This window comes from Carya illinoinensis, chromosome 1 (genome assembly GCF_018687715.1).
Source record: "Carya illinoinensis cultivar Pawnee chromosome 1, C.illinoinensisPawnee_v1, whole genome shotgun sequence".
Lineage (NCBI taxonomy): Eukaryota > Viridiplantae > Streptophyta > Magnoliopsida > Fagales > Juglandaceae > Carya > Carya illinoinensis.
In genome coordinates, this window is record NC_056752.1 from 52,173,838 (window position 1) to 52,198,376 (window position 24,539).

The 24,539-nt window shown below is 34.5% G+C and overlaps 4 protein-coding genes across 6 annotated transcripts; 2 read left to right on the forward strand and 2 right to left on the reverse strand.

Moving 5' to 3' along the window:
- Positions 1-149: 149 nt before the first annotated feature.
- On the reverse strand, positions 150-2,335 carry LOC122283553 (RHOMBOID-like protein 5). Its single transcript, XM_043095228.1, has 5 exons — positions 1,575-2,335; positions 1,105-1,268; positions 857-1,020; positions 521-777; positions 150-398 (listed from the first exon to the last, which is right to left on the reverse strand). The coding sequence occupies exons 1-5, from the start codon at positions 1,856-1,858 to the stop codon at positions 338-340; spliced, it is 930 nt and encodes a 309-aa protein (XP_042951162.1). The 5' UTR covers positions 1,859-2,335; the 3' UTR covers positions 150-337.
- A 927-nt stretch (positions 2,336-3,262) lies between these two features.
- On the reverse strand, positions 3,263-9,400 carry LOC122283595 (DEAD-box ATP-dependent RNA helicase 15-like). Its single transcript, XM_043095231.1, has 12 exons — positions 9,201-9,400; positions 8,934-9,052; positions 7,841-7,941; positions 6,883-7,055; positions 6,430-6,661; positions 6,149-6,267; positions 5,593-5,649; positions 5,309-5,493; positions 4,170-4,314; positions 3,978-4,061; positions 3,771-3,834; positions 3,263-3,568 (listed from the first exon to the last, which is right to left on the reverse strand). Exons 2-12 carry the CDS (start codon positions 9,044-9,046, stop codon positions 3,558-3,560), a joined length of 1,284 nt encoding a protein of 427 aa, XP_042951165.1. The 5' UTR covers positions 9,047-9,052; positions 9,201-9,400; the 3' UTR covers positions 3,263-3,557.
- Positions 9,401-15,866: 6,466 nt separating this feature from the next.
- LOC122283611 (phospholipase D alpha 1) lies at positions 15,867-20,789 on the forward strand. 2 transcript variants are annotated; one of them, XM_043095232.1, is made up of 4 exons: positions 15,867-16,050; positions 16,333-16,432; positions 18,149-20,048; positions 20,167-20,789. In XM_043095232.1, exons 2-4 carry the CDS (start codon positions 16,340-16,342, stop codon positions 20,598-20,600), a joined length of 2,427 nt encoding a protein of 808 aa, XP_042951166.1. In that variant the 5' UTR covers positions 15,867-16,050; positions 16,333-16,339; the 3' UTR covers positions 20,601-20,789. The 2 variants fall into 2 exon arrangements, with proteins under 2 accessions (XP_042951166.1, XP_042951167.1); XM_043095233.1 differs by lacking the exon at positions 15,867-16,050 and adding an exon at positions 16,062-16,200.
- A 1,096-nt stretch (positions 20,790-21,885) lies between these two features.
- Positions 21,886-24,002, forward strand: LOC122283709. 2 transcript variants are annotated; one of them, XM_043095242.1, is made up of 3 exons: positions 21,886-22,447; positions 22,588-22,841; positions 23,494-24,002. In XM_043095242.1, exons 1-2 carry the CDS (start codon positions 22,279-22,281, stop codon positions 22,812-22,814), a joined length of 396 nt encoding a protein of 131 aa, XP_042951176.1. In that variant the 5' UTR covers positions 21,886-22,278; the 3' UTR covers positions 22,815-22,841; positions 23,494-24,002. The 2 variants fall into 2 exon arrangements, with proteins under 2 accessions (XP_042951176.1, XP_042951175.1); XM_043095241.1 differs by lacking the exon at positions 23,494-24,002 and having other exon boundaries at positions 21,888-22,447; positions 22,588-23,033.
- Positions 24,003-24,539: the final 537 nt, after the last annotated feature.

Below are 24,539 nucleotides of genomic sequence, written 5' to 3' on the forward strand. Positions count from 1 at the left end.
CATATTTCAAGCTTTTAGCTGTATCTTTTGTTCTATCCCTTTTACCATGCAAGGCAAAGTTTCAAAAAGCTATGAAAGACCAGATGTGTACATTAACTTATCAGAGGTTACTGCGTGCAGGGTTATTTAAAGATAAAGGAAACAAAACAAACCAAGATGAAATCTCATCATAATGTCCTCAGTAAAGAAACAGCAGGTGCTCAATCACATATCTACGCGTGTAATGTTCAGATTCTCGTATATGCATAGATAGAAAGAGAGTTTTTGGTGTTATACTTCCAAAGCTCGAAGAATAGGCAGTTAGCTTGACAAAACCATCCGGCTGATCATTGGTGCTTTAGATAGGCACATTATACGGGGTCTCGCCGTTAAATAGCTTGGCACTGCCATATGCAAAGCTGCCAGATATAGGGGAAGAGAAAAACATAATAAAGAGGTTAGCTGAGATTGGATCATTTCCATATTGGATACTTGTACTGATCTAAAAGTTCATAAAGAAGGAAAATTTCTAGTAAATTACCCAAAAATTAAGATGATTAAAGCCGTCACCCACAACAGGTACTGATAGGTCATGTGCCTGGGTTTGCGCTTTATATCATATCCTGGGGGAATGTGTTTGGGGCTTACATATCCAAATTGAGGACGGACTAAAAGAATGAAGCCGAGGAGAAATCCCGACAGGAATCCTCCGATATGAGCTGAATTGTCAACGCGAGGCAGAAACCCGACAGCCAAATTGAGGGTAATGATGAGCACCAGAGTTAGGAGTGCGGCCAACTGTATAATTAGGTATCAGGACCATGAACTAGTATCCTTATTGTTCTTACAGTTTGAACCTTAGCTTTGAGTCTCTTACCTTGTTCTCATAGATTGTCCAGTTAGTGAGAAGCTCAGAAAGCACACCTCCCAACAGGCCGAAAAGAGCACCAGATGCGCCCACTGATATTGATGTTTTAGAATTAAGAGCAGATAGCAAGCTTCCACCAAAACCAGAAAGCAAGTACAAGATTCCTACTCTCACTGCCAAATCCAAGAGATAGAAAAATAAGCTAGGATTGAGAATACCAAAACAGATTAGGCATAACCCCATATCAAGGTTCTTACCAAATCCAAATTCCTGCTCAAGCCGGATTCCTATAAATAGAAGACTCAACATATTAGCAACTAAATGGATAACTCCGACATGAAGCCACATGCAGGACAAGAGGCGCCATCCTTCACCTTCCTCCACCACTAGTTTCGTCTCAAGACCTCCGAGTTTTATCAGCCTGTATAATCAAGTTTAGGAATATGGATGATCTTCAACACTAGCCAGATATAACCAATGTCCGCCCTTAAGCTAGCTAGGGGCGATGCTTGACATGAATATATAATTATTTTGAACAGGCTTTTTCAATGCTCACTCTTGCTAAAAGGATCTATTTTACATGTTTGAATGAATTGAAATGCATCAAATTAAGGATGTACATTAACACAAAATAATAAAGATATTTTGTTGGGGGAGGTGGGTGTTTGCAATTCAGAAGTCTTTTAAGAAGGTTTAAGAAACCAAAGCCGAATTAAATAGACGTTACGTGGTAATGGAAGGGCCAAGGAGTATGTTCTCCGTGAAGGGCTGGAAAGACAATCTCCCCAAGTATGCAGACAGCAGACACTTCTCTCCGGTTGTAGCCGGGCAATCATTCACGTACATGGTGTACACGAACATCATGATATTGGCCGCAAAAATGAGAGGAACAAGCCACGAGAACCATGTCTTAGGCATTGGAGGTTGAAAATGTGGCGGTGGTGGTTGAGTTGGCTGAGTTCCTCGAGGCCCCGCCTCAATATCACATGGTGATGGAGGCCCCTTCGCCATACAGGCAATGGTGAGGAGAGTGCACACCACACTGACGCCTATGCGCAGCCGTTAGAGCTTCGTCCGTAGACCATTATTAGAAGTAGGACGCGGGGAGAGAAATAAGCCATTGGTGGCAAGGAATGGGTCTTTGTTGGGTTGGCAGTTAGGTAGGTACTTTTGCTGTGAATAGGTAAAATTGAGAGAATCTTCAATTCTCTGTCTGAATTAAATTATTCGATTTTAGAAGAGAAAAACACAACATTAAATACTTATGTGAAAATTGACAATTTATATCATTTAGTACCTTTGTCAGAAAAATGTTAAATATAGTAGGAACTACATCTTTAGCATGTCTCACCGAAATGAATGCCAAAATTTGAGCCATCAGTTAATACGTAACCCTTTAATAAGTTATTAATTTTTTTATTGGTACAAAGATGTTTTATTGTGTTTTTTCTTTTTGGAAACTATCACCACGATTTGTAAATATATTATCGATTAATGTGTTAGATATAGTTATAAGTTGTTTAAATATTCGTACACTTATTTTTAAAATAAATAAAACCTATTTTTAAAATTTTATTATTTTTATGTAATTTTCATATTTACTTATATTTTTTTAAAACAAATATGCGAACACTTTATAATTACAAATATCTTTTTCGAGTAATTTAAAGCAAAAACCGAAAATATCGCCACTTCCATGGGCATCAAAGATGTTATATGCAATTTTTTGGATATATGATCACTCAGATCAAGATCGTCTTAAAACTTCTATTGGGAGTGATGCAGCAGCTGGGAAGGGGCCTAGAACATAAGTGACAACCACTACTCCACAAAGTCACTTTTCTCCCTGAAATTATCACCATTTTAGCAATACAATAAGCAAATTATGGAATTAGTCATTAGTGATCCAACCCCAAGGCTTAAAGAAAATCATAATTTATTCTATCATTAAGATTTCAAACGTTATTGGGGGTCAGAAACGAAGATTAGGTAGGGTTTGGACCCTGAAGATAATAAGGTCAAGATTTAATTTCTTAAAACCAATAATGAGGATTTAATAGAAACCGTGAGCATCTTTATTTGTCATTATCATAGTTGATGCTTTAGTGTGCGCTAACTGCTGAGAGTAGATGGCTGAGTATGATATGTCCGTCGGTATTTACTATGCATCAGCCACTATTCATTTTCACACCATACACAACTTTTTATAGTGTAAAGATATTTTTCATAAAATATAGATATTTTTTATAAAATGTGTGGTGTAAAATGATAAATAGTGACTGCTGCCAATATTTTCTCATGTCTGTATACACAAATAATACTAACTGCTGAACAAAAACACAATTGTACAGTAAAGGCCATGTAAATACCAAACACGGGTGGATAAAAATAACTTAAAACAGAAACAACCAAAAATTAAATAAAGGAAATCCAACATCTAATAAATTAGTTTAAGATTAAGTAAACATCTAATAAAATTAGAACCGATAGCATAAAGTCCTATTTTAAGCAGTAAAGCTTGGCCCAGAATTACACGCGTCAAAACACGGGGAGTACAATATCTGAATAATTCTACTAATCCTTCGCCGAATGATCTCAATATTCTACATTAAAAACAACAGTACTGTCACTAACACACAACTGCCCGCTGACTTCCATCATCGGGAACACTATTGCATACAGGTTTGTTCTTCCACCATAAACCAATCCCTCATGATGGCACTGTGCACACAAAATGAGATGGGTATAAATTTCAGAAACCCAAACATAAGGAATCAAATTAGCAATTACAGGGTCCTTTGAATATAATCCAATCCCCAACTCGCAAGATAGACATAATTACTTGTTATAATTAATAAAAAGCTATTTTAACAATCATTTTGGTCAGAAGCTAAATCAACATTATCAAAAGAGGTTATCTTACTGTAAGTTGAAGTATCAATTTGCTCCGGAAGCTCCTTTATGTCCACCTCAAACCTCGACTGAACCTGAAAAACAACAATGTGAAGTATGATATTAATAGGCAAGCATAATAAACAACATGAAGGGTAAATCTTTTTTTTTAAGTAGATAATGGGATCTAAGGGAATAACAAAATGAAGCATAAATTAATTTGAAACGTCTAAATTACCTGATTAAGAACATCTGAGTCAGCTGCAGATGAGACAAATGTGATTGCAAGCCCCTTGGTCCCAAACCTGCCAGCCCTACCCACCTGAGGATTTATGTCAACCCCCGGTGACGAAGAAGCAAATTCAGTAAAAAATAGTGAATAATTACAAACCATTTACAGATCATTTGAGGTCTTTAATAAAATAAGTACCCTGTGCAGGTATGTATCAGCTGAATCTGGCATATCATAGTTGATAACAATGTTAACACGCTCTATATCAATCCCCCTTCCTACTAAGTCTGTTGCCACAAGAATTCTTGATTGCCCCTCCTTGAAATTCTTGTAACGTTTCAACCTGAAGAAAACCAATACAGAATCAGCCACCAACTAAACTACCCACTCCATTAAGCAAAAAAGATAAAGAGAGTAAATTCCAATATCCCTGTAAGATCATTTCTCTCAACCACCAAGAAAACTAATCACTCTATTAATAAGTAAAAAGTTTGTCACTTTCACTATCCATTTCTAGCTATATTCATATGAAATCTAAATTCTCGAGGCAAAACACCTGCTCATTAAACATTCTACTTACAAAAGAAACTAAAACATATGGCAAGGAAGCATTTATAGAGTATTAGATTAGATGGGACAGGGAAAACATCATCAGATTGGTACTCAGTAGTGGGTGTCAAAAAACTGACCAATACAGATTTGATCAACACCTTCCTAGTAAGTATCACCCAGCCACCAGAACAGGCATATCTCTTCCTCACATCTCTAACCCACCCAAACATAAATCCCTTGTCCAGATCGTCCATTGCCCACTGCAACATCCTTCAACCAATCCACTTGTTAGCCCCAGATCCAAAATACCAGATTGGTAATCCAAAGCTTGGCATGGATCATTACCACATCTCTAGAAAAAAGGGCCAAAATACCATTTTGGTCCCTTATATACGTCAAGAGTTAAATTTCTTCCCAATCTGTTGATTTGAGCCAATTTACTACTAAATATTATCAAAATGCTTCCATATTATCCCTGCCCTGTGCTGTCATCACTAGGTTGCAGACTTTCTTCCCTACTTGTATTGTTAATTTTACACCTTAAGTCCAAATAGATCTCACCAAGTTCAAGAATATGGTGCCATGCAACCATTTTCAAGACTCCCACATCCCAGTAATAAAGCAAAACCAAAATCAGCCTCCCCGCCTGAAGATACAGAAGCTTCTACCCAATATTAAATAAACACAAGCAACATTCCCAGCATTGAAAAAATTGTGACTAGCTAGTGAGCATAACTTAGCATATAAATTATATGCCAAGTGAATACAAGTAACAGAATACATACCTTTCCTCCTGAGCCATTCCTGAATGGATGCAAATAGAGGGGAAGTTACACTCCTCGAGTAACTTGTTCAGCTCAGCTGCTCTGTGAACACTTTTGACAAAAATAACAACTTGATTGAAGTCCAATGCATCAAGAAGATCATTCAATTTGCGGTTTTTCTCTGCCTCTTTCAATAAAATGTAGTGCTGCACGGAGATTGAGATGAAATGAAGGCAGGCATTATTTGAACAAGAAAAGAAAATTCAACTGGCAAAAGAAAGATTGCAACAATGTTTTAAAGATACCTGTACAAGACCATGAAGAGTCAACTTTGTCTCATCATCAACATAAATTTCCATTGGCTGAAAATGACATCCATTTAATTTGTGTCAATATACCAATTCTCCCGAAAGCAGAACTCAACACCAATGGAGTTGGGGGGTGAAACATTTAAAATAAAGTAATAGCAACCACCCGAGAAATCAATCGTCCTGGACCCTCATATATATTGACTTCTGCGTGCCTGAAATACCAGCAACATCCAACTACCACCCAGTAATATTAGAATGAACCAATATCCTCACTTGGGCCCCACGAACACCATCACTAAAATACATGGCCAAAATTTCAAGGATTGGATGACACCCAAAGAAAAAAGTGCAAACTAGGAAAAACAAATCTTTAAACTGATTGCGAGTACTGCAAGTTCCAGCCTTGACTGCCTTGCCACTGGCAAGGCAAATTGGACGCTACGCCACAAGTGCACAGCTGATATAAAATGAGTAAAGCAATGACATTGAAAACAATCATATAAAAAATGTGCATTCTCATTGCAACCAAGAAAAAGTGGCATAACACTACCTCTTGCATAAATTTTTTGCAAACAGGACGGATCTCTTTACTTAGAGTTGCTGAAAACATCATCACTTGCTTGTCATGAGGAGTCATCTTGAAGATTTCCTGAACATCTCTCCTCATGTCTATGAAAGAAACAAACACATGGAGAACAAAATAACTTAACATAAGAAAATATCCAGTTAACTTCATAAGAATGCAGTAAATGAAACAAGATAATTGCAAAATTCAGATTAGGAATACATAAACAACGTAAAGGATGAAGAAGAATAAGAAGATGGTCATACCAAGTGATTCTAGCATTTTATCACACTCATCAAGAATAAAATGCCTCACATTCTTTAATCCAAGATCTTTATCCCTTGCTAGAGCCAATATTCGTCCGGGTGTTCCAACAACAACATGAGGACATTCATTTTTTAGAATATCCTTGTGAATCTTGATATTGACACCACCGTAGAAAACAGCAACCCTGATGTCAGGTAAATATGTACTGAACCTCTCAAATTCATGACAAATCTGTAGAAGTTAAAAGAACAAAATAAGAATGTTAACAGAATTTTTTTATAAGTAAAATTCTGTAAAATATCAAACTTGCAATGTTTTTAGGAAATGCAAATACACATGGAAAATCTGACCAAAAACTCAAACATTGAGACACATACAAGTGCAAATTATCATTTTTGGAGACTATAGCACACCACAGGGAATTAATCAACTATAACAAACATTGGACCAACCTGGTAAGCTAGTTCTCTTGTGTGGCAAAGAACAAGAGCCGCCACTTGACCAGCAACAGGTTCAATCTGCTGAAGAGCTGATAGAACAAAGACAGCAGTTTTCCCCATACCAGATTTTGCTTGACAGATGACATCCATTCCTAGGATAGCTTGAGGGATGCACTCATGTTGCACTATTGAAGAACCAAACAAAATTGCAGCAGACGAATCCTCAGTTAGGTATAAATGACCATCCAGTTCCTTTTAATGGAAAGGTTTATCAAACCAGTTTTCTGGCCCAAATCATGAATATGGCAGTAGTAATTACCTGCAAAAGATATAGAGTAGAAGAAAAAATATCAAAGACAGGCCAGCACAAATAATATGCAAGATTGGACATGATGCGGCAAGCATGTAAGCAACCAAAACATGTCAATTCTTGTGTCATGTGACCAGTCCAAATCAGCAATATCAACGAAATAGCAAGCCAAATGCCATCACAAAGACAAAATATCATAAATAAATTACGTCACTACCCAGGGAAGGCCCAAGACACATCTGGAAAGAATAGAATGCATGGTACTTGAATAATAACTGTTTGTTTATTTCAAAAGTATATCCAAAAGAAAAACTCCATGAAGAGAAATTTGATCAAGATACTTTTTTTTTTTTTTTGATAAGATAGGCCAAAACTAGAATAAGTACCCAAATCAGCCACAGTGGAAAGAAACAGCTAACTTAAACCAAGACGATTTTTCCAAACTAAAAGAACAAGAAGCAAGAAACCAACAAAATGAAACATAGCATGAGTGCATGACTAGAAAAGCAAAGCCAAATTTGAAGAAAATTTATGAGATTTTAAAATCAACAAGCATCCCATTTCTCCTGAAAAAAATGTTGGAACTTCCAAATTTCAACAATTCAGCAAGCATATTGTTACCCAGTGAGATATATAACGAAAAAATTGGTTAAAACTTGCCTTCTGATGGATGTTCAAATCCTGAATCCACTATGGCTCGAAGAAGCTCTGGTTTCAACAGGAAGTCTCTAAATCCCGAACTGTGAATCCCAACATAGCCCCTACACCAGAAAAAGAAAAGTATATCCAGCAGATGAGAAAATTGAAGTTGACACCTTATATACTATTTTTAATAAAAGAACAGCTGCAACAGCCAGATGGTCCTGTAAACCTAATCGCCAGACAACAATAAATAAATGTTAAAAGTCAGCACATCATCTAAGAATCCAAAACTTCTTAAAGCATGTTTTGGGCAAGTATGACGACATAGCCTGATCAGACCAAAAAATCTCTATCCCATCCTACCTTAAACCAGACTACAGAGCACAGGCCCTCACTATTTGGTTTTTCACTTTTCATTAAATGGGAGATTCCGTAATCAAAACGGCCACACTTGCTAACGCTTTACTCCATTACATGATCAAGTCCGGTGGGGTTTTTCATCTTTGAAATGGAAAAGAATTCTACAAAAACACAAACTGCACAAATTCTATTTCATTCTTTCAAGTAATAACCCATCAGATCACTATCAATTTGTTCATATGAATTGTTTTCATCTTTGTCACCATGCTTCTTAGCCTTGGCCTTATCCTTATCTGGAGGTAAGTTATAATCAGTTTGATAAATAACTGCAACTTATTTTGACTTAATCTTCACAAATGTTATGAATATACGAAGGTATGGCTTTCCTCAATAAGAGATGAAACCAACTTTTCCAATCTATTACTCTTCAAGTCTCTTTACAAACACAGAAAACAAATCATAAATCGGAAATTGAATATCACTAAGAGGCCGTCTGAATTGAGAAACACTGGCTACTCATCTCATCTCATACATAGAACTTTTCCAAATTTTCCCACAAAATATAATAAACAATTCAAACTTTTCAAATTTCAATTTAAAATTTTTCAAATCTCAAAACAATAATAATATTACAAAAATAATATTTTAACCATATTTTATTTAATTTTTAACTTTCATCTAAAACCATTTTATCTCTTTGTCCAAACATCCTCTGAGAGAGAGAGAGAGAGAGAGAGAGAGAGAGACTGACTTCTTGACGGAATCAGCTGCGGGTCTAGCTGAGGCGGAGTCGGGGGCCTTAGGGTCATCATCTTCGAAGTCGACGAGCTCTTCTTCGTAGTCGTTGTCCTTGACTTCACCCATCTTCCTCTACACACAAAAAGGGGAAAAAAGACGAATCGAATATATAGAAAATTAGGCTAGTGTTCCTTCCTTCTTTTTTTGGGAGAAATATCTAAAGATTAACAGGAATAGAAAATTAGAAACGGAGGAAGATTTGATAGTTTGCTTTGCTAACCTTTCAGCTCTATCGGCGAGAGGGAGAGAGAGAGAGAGAGAGTATTATGGTTTCCGACACCGAGAGTGGCTGAAGCGTCTGTAAAATTAAACAACAAAAAACAATGAAAATTCCCGAGAGAGAGGAAGGGAGGGACCCAGGATCTAGGGTTTGGAGAGACGGAGAGAAGACTGGGTTGGATAAGAGTGGAGAAGATATAGGCTATAGGGATTGGCAAATTTGACGAAATTGACCTTTCTGTCCCCCTTATTTGCCTTCGCAAGCTCACAAAATATCACATTCTTTTTACCTTGACTTTTTGTATATATATATATATATATATATATATCTATATTATTTTTTTAAAATATTGAGAGATTTTAGAGAGAGGAATCGAACCAAGACCTCTGGATGTTAGGTCTCGTGCCATTTAAGCCCCGGGTTCTTGGCACTTTTTGTATACTTTTTAATTCAACTATAAAATACAAACGCGAATTTCTCGTATATCCTGCAATATTGGTGAAAGAAAAGTACGAGTTGACGGAGGAGTACAAATGCAAAAAATCATGGGCCATTGTTTACTGTAAACTATATTAATAATTATGAGGATGGGCTTGGCCCAAGTCCATGGATGCACTCGAACCCTTTATGAGCTATTAAGGTCGGGAGTCAGGTCATCTTATTCATAGCCCACGATAATTGTAAAATCTTAGATTATTAGCACCCAAATCAACGTGAGGGAAGTTTGGATAGACGAGGCATGAGATTATCTAAATTTTTTATAATTTTAATTTCAAATACCATCAAACATAAAATAATTTTTAATTTTAAATATTTAATTTTTTCATATAATTATTATCTAGTTATTGTCAAAATATAAAAACCAATTCAGGTTTTACAAATTTCAAAACAAAATATAAAAATCAATACAACTTTTTTAAACTTCAAAATAAAAATAATATTCAAAATTTACATATATTTACAATTTTTTTAATTTGTCATATTTTTATTTAATTTTTTTTAAAATTTTAAAATTTAATAAAACGTCTTGACTCAAACCATTTTATTTATTTTCTTACTATTTACATAAGTTAGACACTCTAAGTGTCTTGACAAGCCCTAAGTCTTGACAATAATATCCGGTATGGATATTCATATGAGATAAAAACTATCTTATTTGAATTGTACGACCCATTTCATCTATATATCCAAACGACTATCCTCAAATTTGTATCTCGTCGTAAAAAGTTTCCAACAATTGCAATGAACGGTGAAAACCATTGGCAATGAGCAGTAAAAAACACTCATTGAATGGTGAAAAAGTATGATAGTGAACCGTCCTTCTTTACTTTCTCTCCCATTTCGAATTTTTCGGCCAACAACCAAAAATGGTAGGACCCACTACAAATATATATTTTACGGTAACTTAAATATGTTTATTAATATTTTTAAATAATAATAAATATTAATTTTTTTAATATATTCATAACTATTACCAAATAATAATTAAGGCTCTATTTGGATATAAAAAATATTTTATCTTATCTCATTATTATAATTTTTTTAAATTTTCATACAAAATATAATAAACAATTCAATTGTTTCAAATATCAAAACAATAATAATATTAAAAAATAATATTTTATTCAACTTTTATCTAAAATCATTTCATTTCATCTTATTATCTAAACTATACTTAAATAATTTTCGATCATTGGTAAGGCCCACCCTTTATCAAATCTCAAAAACTTAAAACTATTTTATCTTACCTCATTATTTAAATATATATATATTTTTTATAAATTGTCTCATCTCATTTGAAGTCAAATATCACATTATTATTCAAAATGCATGATATCATCTACATATACAAACGATGCCTAACATAATAGTTTTTAGGTGACGTAGCAAACATTAATCTAACTATCACATCCGCAACGTTAAAAGTTTGATTTGACCATTACAAATTTTTATCTCAAATTTAAAATTATTATCTCATCATTATAACTTTTCTAAATCTTCATATAAAATTAATAAATAATTTAATTTTTTAAATTTTAAAATAATAATAATATTAAAATTTTAATATTTTATCTTAAAATTCAAAATTCTACATTTCATTAATTCATTTTTTTTTCTTGTTTTTAGATTGAGTTTATATTTTTTTTCTGAATTCTTTATTCAACTATAAATTATGACATTAAAAAAAAAATGTAAAATTCTTGAGTAGTCTACGTCCTTTTGAATGGTAAATCCCCTTAATTATTAATAAAATAAAAATTATAATAAAAAAAGTACTTTAGAATTCATAAGAAATTTACTTGTCTATGTATCATTCTATTCAATCTTTTATCTCCCTACTTCCCCTCTATGTTATGCCACGATGTTCTTGAACATTTGCTTATGTGATGAATAGACTCCTGCAATGATGACACAATTTGCTTATTTAAACATAATTTCATTTCTATATGAAAGAAAGGGAATAGTTAATTCCACAAAAAGGGTCAAACTGAACCTAAATGTGTGCCAAATCGAAGGCTAGGAATAGCACAATTATAATGGAAAATAATATATAGATACCGACCATCTTTTATATAATCACATTTTAAATAAGCGACGTTTTTAGAAAATAACGTATAAACGCGTTAAAAAATGCTGTGTGAAGTGTATCATTGTTTCAACTAATATTCTAGATTTTACAAAAAATGCGACAACCCAAAATAAGAGATAAGGACATGTTCGTCCAGTGAGGTGAGGTAAGTATTTTATAAATAGTAATAAAATAATTTATAAATAATAATGAGATAATTTAAGTTAATATTTTATAAAAATTTTAAAAATGTAAAAGAAAAAATATTATTAAATTAAAATATAATTTTTATTTAAAAATTTGAAAAATTATAAGAATTAATTTTAAAATATTTATATTTAATTAATATTTTAAAAATAGATAAGACGAGAATAGAATTTTAATTCCAAACCGTCCATAAATCTGGTTTTTTTTTTTTTTTTTTCCTTTCTTTATTACTTATTTTATCTGGACAGAATCGGGCAGGATACGTGGCGAGTAGACATCTGGCAACGTATCACACACGATATTGTTTTTAAAACTTGGGTCATCCTTATCCTATTGCTTTTACATCACCTCCAACTTTCAACGGCCTTGACGGCTATTTCTTTCGTGATGTTGGCCGTTGGATCCTTTTGTCGGCAACCTCGCAAATCCCCTCCACTTGCTATTTTAGTAACAATCGCAGTACATGCTAATCCTGGATAAATGATTTGTATAAGTTTTTTTATAAATTTTACGTGGGTTTTCTTTATAAAAATAAAAAAAAAGTAGATTTTATAATAAAAAAATATTTTTTAGCATTAAGACTCATATTTTTATGAAGGTTGAGGCTACTCAGCCGCCTCATCTTTACCGTTGAGCTTATTATTAGATGTAAATTTTTTTTTAATTTTTTAATCATTAAATAAAAAAATATATCAATATATTTAAAATTTATTTTTTAATCACTAAATAATAAAAAATTATTATTATTTTTTGAACGATACACTTCGGTAGCATACGGGCTGTAAAATGGCTTTATCTTTTAGGAAAATGATAGGGCCACCGTTAGTGGCTCCCGTTGGGGGCCACCGCTGGCCTTATTTTATTTTTTTTTATTTTTTTATTTTTTTTAATGATTAAGTAATTTTTTTATAATATTATTATAATTTTTTTATATTTTTTTAAAATATTAAAAAATATTAAACAAAATTTTTAAAAAAAATTAAAAAAATAAAATTTTTTTTTACCTAACGGTGACTCCCAGCGGGAGCCACCAACGGCACCGTCCTATCTTTTATAAAAAGAGAGACCAACCAATCCCTTCAGGGAAGCCTTTCACTCCATCACATCATTTATCTCGTAGCACAGATTCGACAACCACGCACTTGGACCGACCAGCTGGACACGGAACGGATATCAATTTTATTTTTACCCTTTTCCTAGTTTGTTTCAAGAAATTAAAAAATATATATATATAATTTTCATATTAAATTTTTTTTCTTTTAAAAATTAAAATTATCTAGATGAAATATATTTTTTGAAAAAATCTCACGTTCATTTGATAGCAAGCTATGTGGAATATATAATTGCGCTACTCAAAAACTTTTTAAATATATGTTATTACTATACATTATTGAGTAAAAACAGAATTTAGTTTATAGTTTATATATATTACCTTTTTTTTAATTCCTATATAAATTGTTTTCATAGCTCAATCTAACATTTTAATTGCAACATATGCAAAGTTTATATATAAAATTAATAGTATTCATGAAAAAAAAAAATCCAAATTTGAAATTCATTTGTTTATTTCTTATTTTTACATGTTTTTTTTTTCACTTCATTAAAGGTATTCTTAAAAAATATCAATTTAACTATTTATTTCAGACCTAAAATTAACCCACTCTTCTAAATTTATAATTATAATTTCATCTATGTATACTGTCTATCTTGTCTATATGATAAAATTCAACTAATAAAATTATATTTTTTATAAATTAAATCATATTAGGCCTATGCATAAAAGGGCCTGGCTTGACCAATCTGAAATACCTGACTTGGGCTCACCCAACTAAAATCGAGTTCAGTGGGTCAAATCTATTACCGGATTTATTAAGCCTAATATTGCTCAAAATCGATGATTCAAAGAAAAATAACAAACGCACTCAATACTTAGAGCTATTATCTATTACTCTCAAACCCCAATCTCTCATTAATGCATAGCATTATACAAGAGTTCCAAAACTTATCTGTATTCTCATCTCATGATCTAAATACAGTAATTTAGAGAAATTCTATGAAGGGTGACAAATATGGTGAGGAAGGGTAGATGAATCTCAAATATTACAGTGATGGAGGTGGCACAAGTTGGCGTAAGGACCATAGCTCAAGCATCTTTGGCCATGGCAGCGGTAGTCGCAAGCTCAACGACCATTATTAAGAGGAGAAAACTCTGCGCTAAGAAATTAAAGTGCTATTCGTTGTCATTCGTGAAGTTAAAACAGAGATACCTTGTGATCAGCATGGAAGCAATGGAGGAGCGCCGGTGCTCCAAAATGACGTTGTTGTACAGATCATGAAGCGACATCGTGTTGCTTGGGTAACGGGTTGAGCTTGTTGCTCCTGGGGAAAGAGAGAATCGAATTTATAGATTTGCTCTCGAAGGAGTTTGCTACTAGAGTAACGCGGTATTGCTATCAGCATGAAGAATCTTCACTCTACCCTTTAATCGTTGCATAATCTCTTTATTTCGATTTTAATTTTGTGTGCTAAAACTAAGGCATGAGACCCATAATTGGTTACTGAAGGTCCAATACTTATGGCGGAACGAAAGAGGAGAAGAATGAGGGATTCGACCCTACTCGACTTGAATTTTACGGGTTATATCAAGATAAGATGTATTAGTTTCTGTAGGTTTGGTCGAGCCAAATCAGGTGTGGACGGGCCAATGTGCAGGCCGAAATCATACCCTATAAACATTATATGAGACCATTTCATACCGCAACTTTTCATACAAAAATTCAGGTTAAGAATCATTAAAGATGGACAGATACTTTTTTGAGGTGAAAGCGTGTGTAAAGGGGTGGGTGTAGACTGTAGTGCCGTGTGCGTGGAGGGTATGACAAATCCCTTTCCTTTATGAGCTGCCAACGAACCAGCGCTTCCCAAAATGCCAGGCGTGTATTGTATATGCTGGATATCAACATGATAAGACTAGTAACGGGAAACGAACTAACGAAGTAACCTCTTAGTCATAACCTTAATTATTTTGCTATTATGGTTTAGGGGGCCCTCCATTAACTTTGGTAATTAATGTTTCTAAATGATCATAATTTCACCGTTGAAAATAATTTTTTACGATGATAAATTAATCCAATAAAAGTATTTATTTTATGCTGTAGTGCACGTGTTTGATAAATCACGAGACAAAATGAACCAGCACAGGATGAAAAGTTTAAATACCAATTGTTTATTATATAGTTTAGATGGAATGAAATATCTTTTTAAAAATTAAATAAAATATTATTATAATATAATTTTTTTAATATTAATTTTATTTTAAAATTTTAAAAAATTAAAATATTTATTATATTTTAATTAAAATTTATAAAAATTATAATAATTATTTAAAATAAAATGAGATGAAATAGTTTAAATTTAGATATCGAAACCAGTTTGGCCTAAGTATCAAATATGTCTTTAAATTTACATATTTATATATATACATACATATATAGAAGATGAAGAATTTTGAATTAAAATTTTTCATTTAAAGAATTGAATTATATATCATTAGACTTGATTTATTTATATTAGTTTTGAAATCATTTACAAAAAATATCTAAAAATATACTATGCTACTTGTTATCTTTTTATTTATCATTATATTATTATTTGATTATATGATATTAAATAATTAAAATATCTTTTACTTGTGAATCAATTATTTTTATATAACATAAAAAATATTAAAAATATAATAATAAAAAAGAAAAACATGTAAAGAAATAAATGAATATAAAAGAAGTTTAAAAGAGAAAAGAATATCCTTTCATAATTTATATTTTTTTGGTAGGTCCGCCGGCCCCGCCTATCAGTTTTCTATTCAATTGCCCTCTATCCAACTCCACCAGTTCTCCCCGTGGAGCTAGCTTCTTCATTGCTTTCGTGGATCTCTCTCTCTCTCTTCTCCTTTTCACATTGGCTCTAGTGTTGTATATATTAGCCAGGGAGGCAAAAGGCCGGTCACGGGTCACCTCCTCACCATTCTCTTGCTCTCTCCAGTTTCCAGATCTCTCTCTGAGTTCGCGAATCCAAGTTAGTTACTCTCTCTACCTCTCAGTTGTAAACTCATAGTTGTTGTTGTAAGATAATCCTATTCATTATCTTTGATTGATCTACCGTACGTCGATCTCCGACTGCTATAAGTCTCCGATTAAAATATCCTCTTGGGTTCAACGCTTTTAGGTCCTCTGCACTCTGATCCCATGATCACTTCCTTCTATTTCCAAGGCTTATACTTGATATGCTCGTCTTCTATTACTAGAGATTATGTAATTTTTCTCTTGATTTTGATTTCTGGTGCACGCATATATGCAGGTGAGAAATGGCGAACATTCTGCTACATGGGACGCTGCACGCTACCATCTTTGAGGTGGACGAAATCCACACGGGCGGTGGCAAGAACATTTTCAGCAAGGTATATATATATACATGTAATATTCCTTCTATTACTTTTTACTATACAAGGTTTGTATATAATATATATCACGATCAGCTTGGATCCGAGTCAATCATGGCGATTTAACAGCATAACTTCCTCACGACGAGTCTCGTTTTTGTCTTTTGTACTTATTTTTATATAATTTTGCTAAGTAAAAATAAAATTACATATTAATCTATATCAATATTAATTTTTTTATATTTAAAATTTAAATTTAAATTATTTTTAATAAAATTTACTTTTTAATCAATTACATCAGATTGATACACATATTAATATATAGTAATACTTGTAACTAAATTTTTCCTTGCTATTATCGGGATATTTACCAGACACTAGACGGTGGTGGCCAACCACAATCATGATATTTGTGAGGTGATTTTTGTTAATGATGTTGAAGGATTTCAAGAAATAAAAATATAAAAAATAATTTTCGCAGTAGAAGGAATGTGATAAATTTCACCACAGTTTTGTTTTTTTGAAAAACTAAATACTAGCTCAAATGTGAAAAAAAACAGAGATTCAAACTTGAGGATAACATGGGAGGCTACAAGATAAATGCTTTCATTTGTGTAAACTTTATCCTAGCTTAAAGCAGACGACGAAAACGCCATTTATAGGACACAGGGAATATTAATATTTACTTTTTCGAAATAAATGGAATTGGAACTAACAACTGGTTGTGGAGTTAATCAAACATTTTAAAAAGTAAGTCGTTGCTATTTCTGCTACTGCCTGAAGCAGGGGATTTCAGCATTGTACATTGCAGATAAGCCAACAAGTGTAAAATTACTCCATTTGCTCTTCGTTTGTCTTCTCCATCCTGTTACTCTGCGGCGTAGATGGGTAGTTTTGTAGTATTCAAGACTTCTAGGACTACCTTCCCATGGCAAATATGTCCATCTTGAAAGCATGTTGTTCGCCCATAAAAAGCAGTGTCTGGTAATCATTTTGATTCTCATTTTTGGGAAAATGCATATTTGGTTGTGGGTATGACATCGGCTTATGATCCGAAAGGCTAATTTTCCCTTTCAACTTTGGGAAGAAATGCCGCCCTTATTTGACTGGTATTTGTTCTGAAGTGATCATAACTGGGTTTTCATTCACTTATTGAGGTAGCAAACACTTGGATTTACATCTGTTTTAACTTGTGCTCTGACTTCTGAGTCATAAATCCCATTTCGATTTCACTACAAGAATTGCACCCCCCCCCCCCCCCCCCCCCCCCCCCCCCCCCCCCCCCCCTTTCTTCCTCTTTTCCTTCAAGTTTTCTTATGGCAGCCAGATTTGTTTAAGCTTTTGTTCTCTCTTTTATCAATTCTCCTTCCCATGCACATTTGATACAATACTAGAAAAAGCAATAATATAAATAATTAAATCTTGCTGAATCTTGACTCCACACTTCATCAAATTAATCAAATATTCTACATGATGATCCCATTTATTAAGGGAAAGTTTAGCATATATGTGAGGGGAGTGTTAAAAGGATATATGATAAATAAATAAACCTACCTCTTTCCATTAATTAATCTTTTTGGAATAAGTGGTGGTTTCGCATCCAATTTAAATGTTGTTTTCCTCGAGAGATTAAAATTTCATTCCAATTACCTAAGCATCGTAATATAATATATGACTTCATTCGTATCGGTATCATTACTTTTTGTATTTCATTGGTGAAATTATATTTTGTAGATTGCACAAGGCGTTGAAGAGGCGGTTGGTTTTGGCAAAGGAGTTACTAAACTCTATGCAACTATTGATCTAGGAAAAGCTAGAGTTGGGAGGACAAGAATAATAGAAAAGGAGCATAAGAACCCCAGGTGGTACGAGTCTTTTCATATATACTGTGCCCACTTGGCTTCAGATGTCGTATTCTCGGTCAAAGATGATAATCCTATTGGAGCAACCTTAATTGGAAGAGCATATGTACCTGTTAAAGAAATATTGGATGGAGAAGAAGTGGATAAATGGGTTGAAATCTTGGATGAGGACAAAAAACCTGTACCTGGAAGTTCTAAGATCCATGTGAAGCTGCAATATTTTGATGTCACAAAAGACCGTAATTGGTCTCGGGGTGTCAGAAGTCCTAAATTTCCTGGGGTGCCATACACGTTCTTCACGCAGAGACAAGGTTGTAGGGTTTCTCTGTACCAAGATGCTCACGTACCAGATAAATTTGTTCCTAAAATCCCTCTTGCTGGAGGCACATTTTATGAGCCCCATAGATGTTGGGAAGATGTTTTTGATGCCATTACTAATGCAAAACACCTGATCTACATTACTGGATGGTCTGTTTATACTGAAATCTCCCTGGTAAGGGACTCGAGAAGGCCAAAGCCTGGAGGTGACATCATGCTTGGTGAGCTGCTCAAGAAAAAGGCAAATGAAGGTGTTAGGGTTCTTATGCTTGTTTGGGATGACAGGACTTCTGTTGGTTTACTGAAAAAGGATGGATTGATGGCCACGCACGATGAAGAAACTGAACATTACTTCCATAATACTGAGGTGCACTGTGTCTTGTGTCCCCGGAATCCTGATGACGGTGGAAGCATTGTTCAGGATTTAGAGATCTCTACCATGTTCACTCATCACCAGAAGATTGTGGTGGTGGACAGTGAGATGCCTTCTGGAGGATCACAGAAGAGGAGAATTGTGAGCTTTGTTGGGGGCATTGATCTTTGTGATGGGAGATATGACACTGCCTTTCATTCACTTTTCAGGACTTTGGACACAGCACATCATGATGATTTTCATCAGCCAAATTTTGAAGGTGCTTCAATCAAAAAAGGTGGCCCAAGGGAACCATGGCACGATATACACTCCCGACTTGAAGGACCCATTGCTTGGGATGTCCTATATAATTTTGAGCAGAGGTGGAGAAAGCAGGGTGGTAAAGATTTACTTGTTCAGCTCAGAGATCTTGATGGTACTCTTATTACCCCATCTCCGGTTATGTTCCCAGACGACCATGAGACTTGGAATGTGCAATTGTTTAGATCCATTGATGGTGGGGCTGCTTTTGGCTTTCCAGAGACTCCTGAAGAAGCAGCCAGAGCTGGGCTTGTTAGTGGGAAAGATAATATCATTGATCGAAGTATTCAGGATGCTTATATTAATGCCATTCGACGTGCAAAGAAATTCATTTATATTGAAAATCAGTATTTCCTCGGAAGCTCCTTTGCCTGGAGTGCTGATGGTATTAAGCCTGAGGATATCGGTGCTCTGCATCTGATTCCAAAGGAGCTCTCGCTCAAGATTGTTAGTAAGATTGAAGCAGGGGAGAGGTTCACAGTCTATATTGTTGTCCCAATGTGGCCGGAGGGTATGCCAGAGAGTGGATCAGTTCAAGCAATATTAGATTGGCAGAAAAGGACAATGGAGATGATGTATAAAGATGTCATTCAGGCTCTCAAAGCCAAGGGTATTGAGGAGGATCCTCGGAACTATTTAACATTTTTCTGCCTTGGAAATCGGGAGGTAAAGAAGCATGGAGAATATGAGCCTTCAGAAAAACCTGAACCTGATACAGATTATATCAGAGCCCAGGAGGCCAGGCGCTTCATGATCTATGTACATGCCAAGATGTTGATTGGTAAGACATCTATGCCACCAACTTCGAATTTCATTCAATCTCAATAGGATTGATTTATTCAACTTAGATGTAAATAGTTCATACCAAATCATTGAGATAACCCATGAATCTTTTGCAGTTGACGATGAATATATAATAGTTGGATCTGCCAACATAAACCAGAGATCGATGGACGGTTCTAGGGACTCTGAGATAGCAATGGGAGCGTACCAACCATATCATCTGGCAAATAGGCAGCCAGCACGCGGCCAGATCCATGGTTTCCGCATGGCACTGTGGTATGAGCACCTTGGCATGCTTGACGATGCTTTCCTTAATCCAGAAAACGAGGAGTGCATCAAGAAAGTGAACCAGATTGCTGACAAATATTGGGATCAATATTCAAGTGAGACACTTGAACATGATCTGCCCGGTCACCTGCTACGTTACCCCATCGGGATTGCTTCCGAAGGAGAAGTCACGGAGCTACCTGGATTCGAGTTCTTCCCTGACACTAAGGCTCGTGTTCTGGGTGCCAGGTCTGACTACATGCCTCCAATCCTTACCACTTAGTGGTATTAACTATTAATCACTGTTTGTACGCAGTTGTATTGTTTATGGCTGAACCTATAGAAAGATGTGGTAATGGTGTGTGAGTATGATGCTGAGGAGTGACGAGTATTGTTTGCTTGGCTCATGAGTTCAATCCCCCTATTTGTTATATTTCGAAAACAAATTCTATCTATTATTTCTGCGTAAAAATGGGTGTTTGATTTTACGACAATTTTACCAAAAACAAAATACTATGATAGTAAGATTGAAAAAATCTATACGCCACATAATTGTTTTACTATGTAAAATTTGGTATATTTATTATTATTAGATTAATTTTCATAAGATGATTCTTTATAATTTAAAAATAATAAATATATTATATCTTGAATAATACTATTTTTTATTCTAATTCTTATGATTTTCTTATCATTTTATAATATGGTATTAGATAATTTGAGATTATTTATTTTATTTTATTTATAAAATTTATAAATTTATTATCTAATATCATATCATAATACTGAAAATATGATAAAAAAAATAGATAATAGAATAGAATTTTTCTTATTATCTAACATAATAACATAAAAAAAATAAAAAATAAATTGAATGCGGTGGATGGCAAACGGATGTAACGATGAGATTGATAAATGTTTTTCTAGCCGTTGGGTAAATTATGCGGCGTAGTCTTCCTTAATATCGTATAGGCTATTCCAACAGCAACGTGACGCAGGCCCACCCTGTCCACATCGTCCGTCTTCGTTGGTTCTGTTGGACACGTGGATCAAAGTAGGCGCTTCTAACCTACGAAGCTTCCACGTGTGATGAGATTGATGTTGTCATAAGATTCTATCCGCTGTGAAGTGGGCTTTTTGGGGCTTTCGGTGACCAATCAGATTTGCACCTCCGTGTACGTGTACCCAAAATAAAAAGGAGAAAAATAAAGAGATTAATTAAAAAATAATTAAAATGAGGTTCTTCAATGAGTTCAACCTGCAAATAATGGAATATTATTAAAAAGAGAAATGATATTTATAATTGTAGTTGTAAAATAGCGTATAGTCATTTTGAAAAAAATAATTAATATATGATTTATATAAAAAAATTAATTTTTTAATCATAAATTTTATTTATTTTTTAATAGTTATACGATGTTTATAATTTCGTAATATTATTTTATTAAAAAATATGAGTCAAAATCAGTTATTGGTTGAATTAAGAGTGACAAGTGGCAGAGGGCTGATTAATTAGAAGTAGTTGCGCCCGTACCCACAACATACCCGAGCTCATTAATCACAACTTCTAGGCCACGGCCCCCACCCCCTACTCAAGTTGACTGCCGACCTCATCCGAAAGACTCGGATTTTCCCAGCACTGCCACAACGCAAATACACCGAACGTTCACCTCTTCCTTTTCCTTCTCTCCCGATGCCAAAAAGGGCACCCGAGAAATCTAGATGCTCACGTCTATTACTAAATTTCTTTTAACAGCTCCCACACCCCAACTTCTCCTTCAATTCTTTTCACATTATAATGCCCTCCTCCCATTTTCTGAGCGTCTCCAAAGCTTTCCCACTTCCGATTAAAGTATCAAACACGACTTTCTGTTTCTCTGTATAGCTCTTCTCTCTGTACACATCTCTTGGTACGGAAAATATATTTCTTTCCTCTTCTTCTTTTGAGGTTTTGTTTCGCTATGTCTTCCATATCACAAGGTTTGGTCTTGGCCACCGCCATGGTTATCTCTAGCACAGCTCTGTTTCTTGCTTATTGTAGGCAGAAGTCTTTCCCACCAACCCAGATTTCGGAAAATCAGGATCCCCAGCGCCCGGAGAAGCAAATTCTACGTTCTTGCTTATATTCAGGTACGTGGGTCCCTTGTATTTTTGCCCTTTTTATATGTTTTTTTTTTTCCCTTTTTCGGATGTTTGTTTTGCGCAGCCACCGAACACGTCGGATAATTCCGGTTAAAAATGGTTTGTGTGTTTTCTCTTCATTATTGTAGAGGAAAAGAAAAAGGAGAGAAAGAAGAAGAAAGTGCAATTTGCAGAGGATGTGAAGGACCCAAGTGGGAATGGCGACGAATACAGAAAGGAGCAAACGAAGCCGAGCAAAGTTGAAATAGGTTGCAGAAACGAAATCCGGGGAGTTCGTGGAATGCCAGAGAATCGGATTGCTTTGTACAATGGAATTCTCAAAAACCGTGTGCAAAGAATGCAGTGTTCATATTGATGAGTTGTAAACTTCTTGGATTTTCTGGTATGGCTCTCACAAGAATAAAAATCTTGGTTTTCTTGTGGTTTGTAAATAGTTGGGCTTTGTCCAACTCATCGTTTTTACATTAAAAACAAAAAAAAGAGACAAATATTGGGTGGAGTTTTGTTTCCATCCAAATTTATATTCATTCTATATAATTTCAATAATGGAATTTAATGGTCAGTTTCATTCTAATATTTGCTTGAATTGTGGTGGAAAATAATTTGGTAAAATATTTTTAGTAATAATAAATTAATAATTTATTAAAGGGGGCCATTTTCTGAAAACCTTTTGGATTATTCCGGAAAAGAAAAAATCAAATTCTTCGAAATAGTTTCTGAAGCTTCCCCCAAAAAAGGAACCCGAGTCAAAGATCCCTTCACGGCTTCACCTCGATTTCAACACCTCGATTCATATTTTGTTATAGAATGATCAATCTGGATTGAAAGATCCTTGATTAACATAATAATCATTGTAATATAATCTTCAGCCATATCATACTTCCATCTTTTAAAAAAAAAAAGAAAAAAGAAAAAGAATTGGGTGGACCAGACTCTTGCTCGTTCGTATATACTGTATATTAGCTAACTAATTTGTTTGATGATTATCCATCTATTTGCTAATATTCAATTACTCATCAAGTTGGGATTTGTAGTTTTCTTTAAAAACAGAACATTCAGGATTCACCCATGATAAAGACAGGCTTTTGTGGTGGGATGGCTTGTGAAAGAGTTGCTTTTGGAGTGGATAATTAGAACCGAGTTAAAGACCAATGGCTTGTTAGAACTGCAGCAGCTGAGTTGATTGAAAGACCCAAACCATCACAGGAGTGAAGTCAAGTTTGAATTAATTGCAAAGGCCGAATTCGTGTGAGTTTTGAGAGTGACCTTTCTTTGGAACCATAGAACAAAGAGGTGTTGAGCATTTCAGCCCCCCTTCAATTATTGAGTCAGAGACAGTTGTCTGTGAGCTTAGATTTCAACCAGCCCAACAAAATTGACCAAACCAACTGTTAACAGATAATAACATCTCTCTATTTTTTTTACTTTGTTCAATTTTTTTCTCTGTTTTTTTTGGGGGGCTTTATCTTGGTAGGTGGTGGTAGATATAGGGAAAATGGTTGCAGTTTTCAGTTTTATTTAATGAAATGGTTGAGACTTCACATCCAGTGGTGCAAATTGCAGAGTGGCAGACAATATGGAGCTGCAAGCGATACATCTTGGTGATCTTTAAGACTCTTTTCTTTTGACTCTTACATTGCATATTGGTGCGCATTGCACTAATGCATTATGCATGCTTTGATTTTCTGTTTTTGCCTTTGACAAGAATCTGAAAAGCCTTTTTCCTGCTCAAGATTGTCTTTGTGATCTTTGATGGTCAAGGATTCGAAGATAAAAAGTTGAAACCCAGATCAAGGATCTCTCAAGATGTAGAGTTGAATAAAGTAGAAAACGCTATGATATGTTTACAGTGTTTCTCAACTAAAAGCAATAAAACAAGGCACTACTGAAAAAGAGGGAGGAACAAAACCCCAAAAACTATTACCAAATCACCAATCAGGATGCTTGCTTTTGGCCTGGGCATTTTTATATCTACAAGCAAACAACTTTGATTGACCGATGGAATCTTTGTATTCCATCAAGCATCTGGACAGACACAAGCATCAAGAATCCCGACAAGTTATTTTCCCACTCGGAAAAA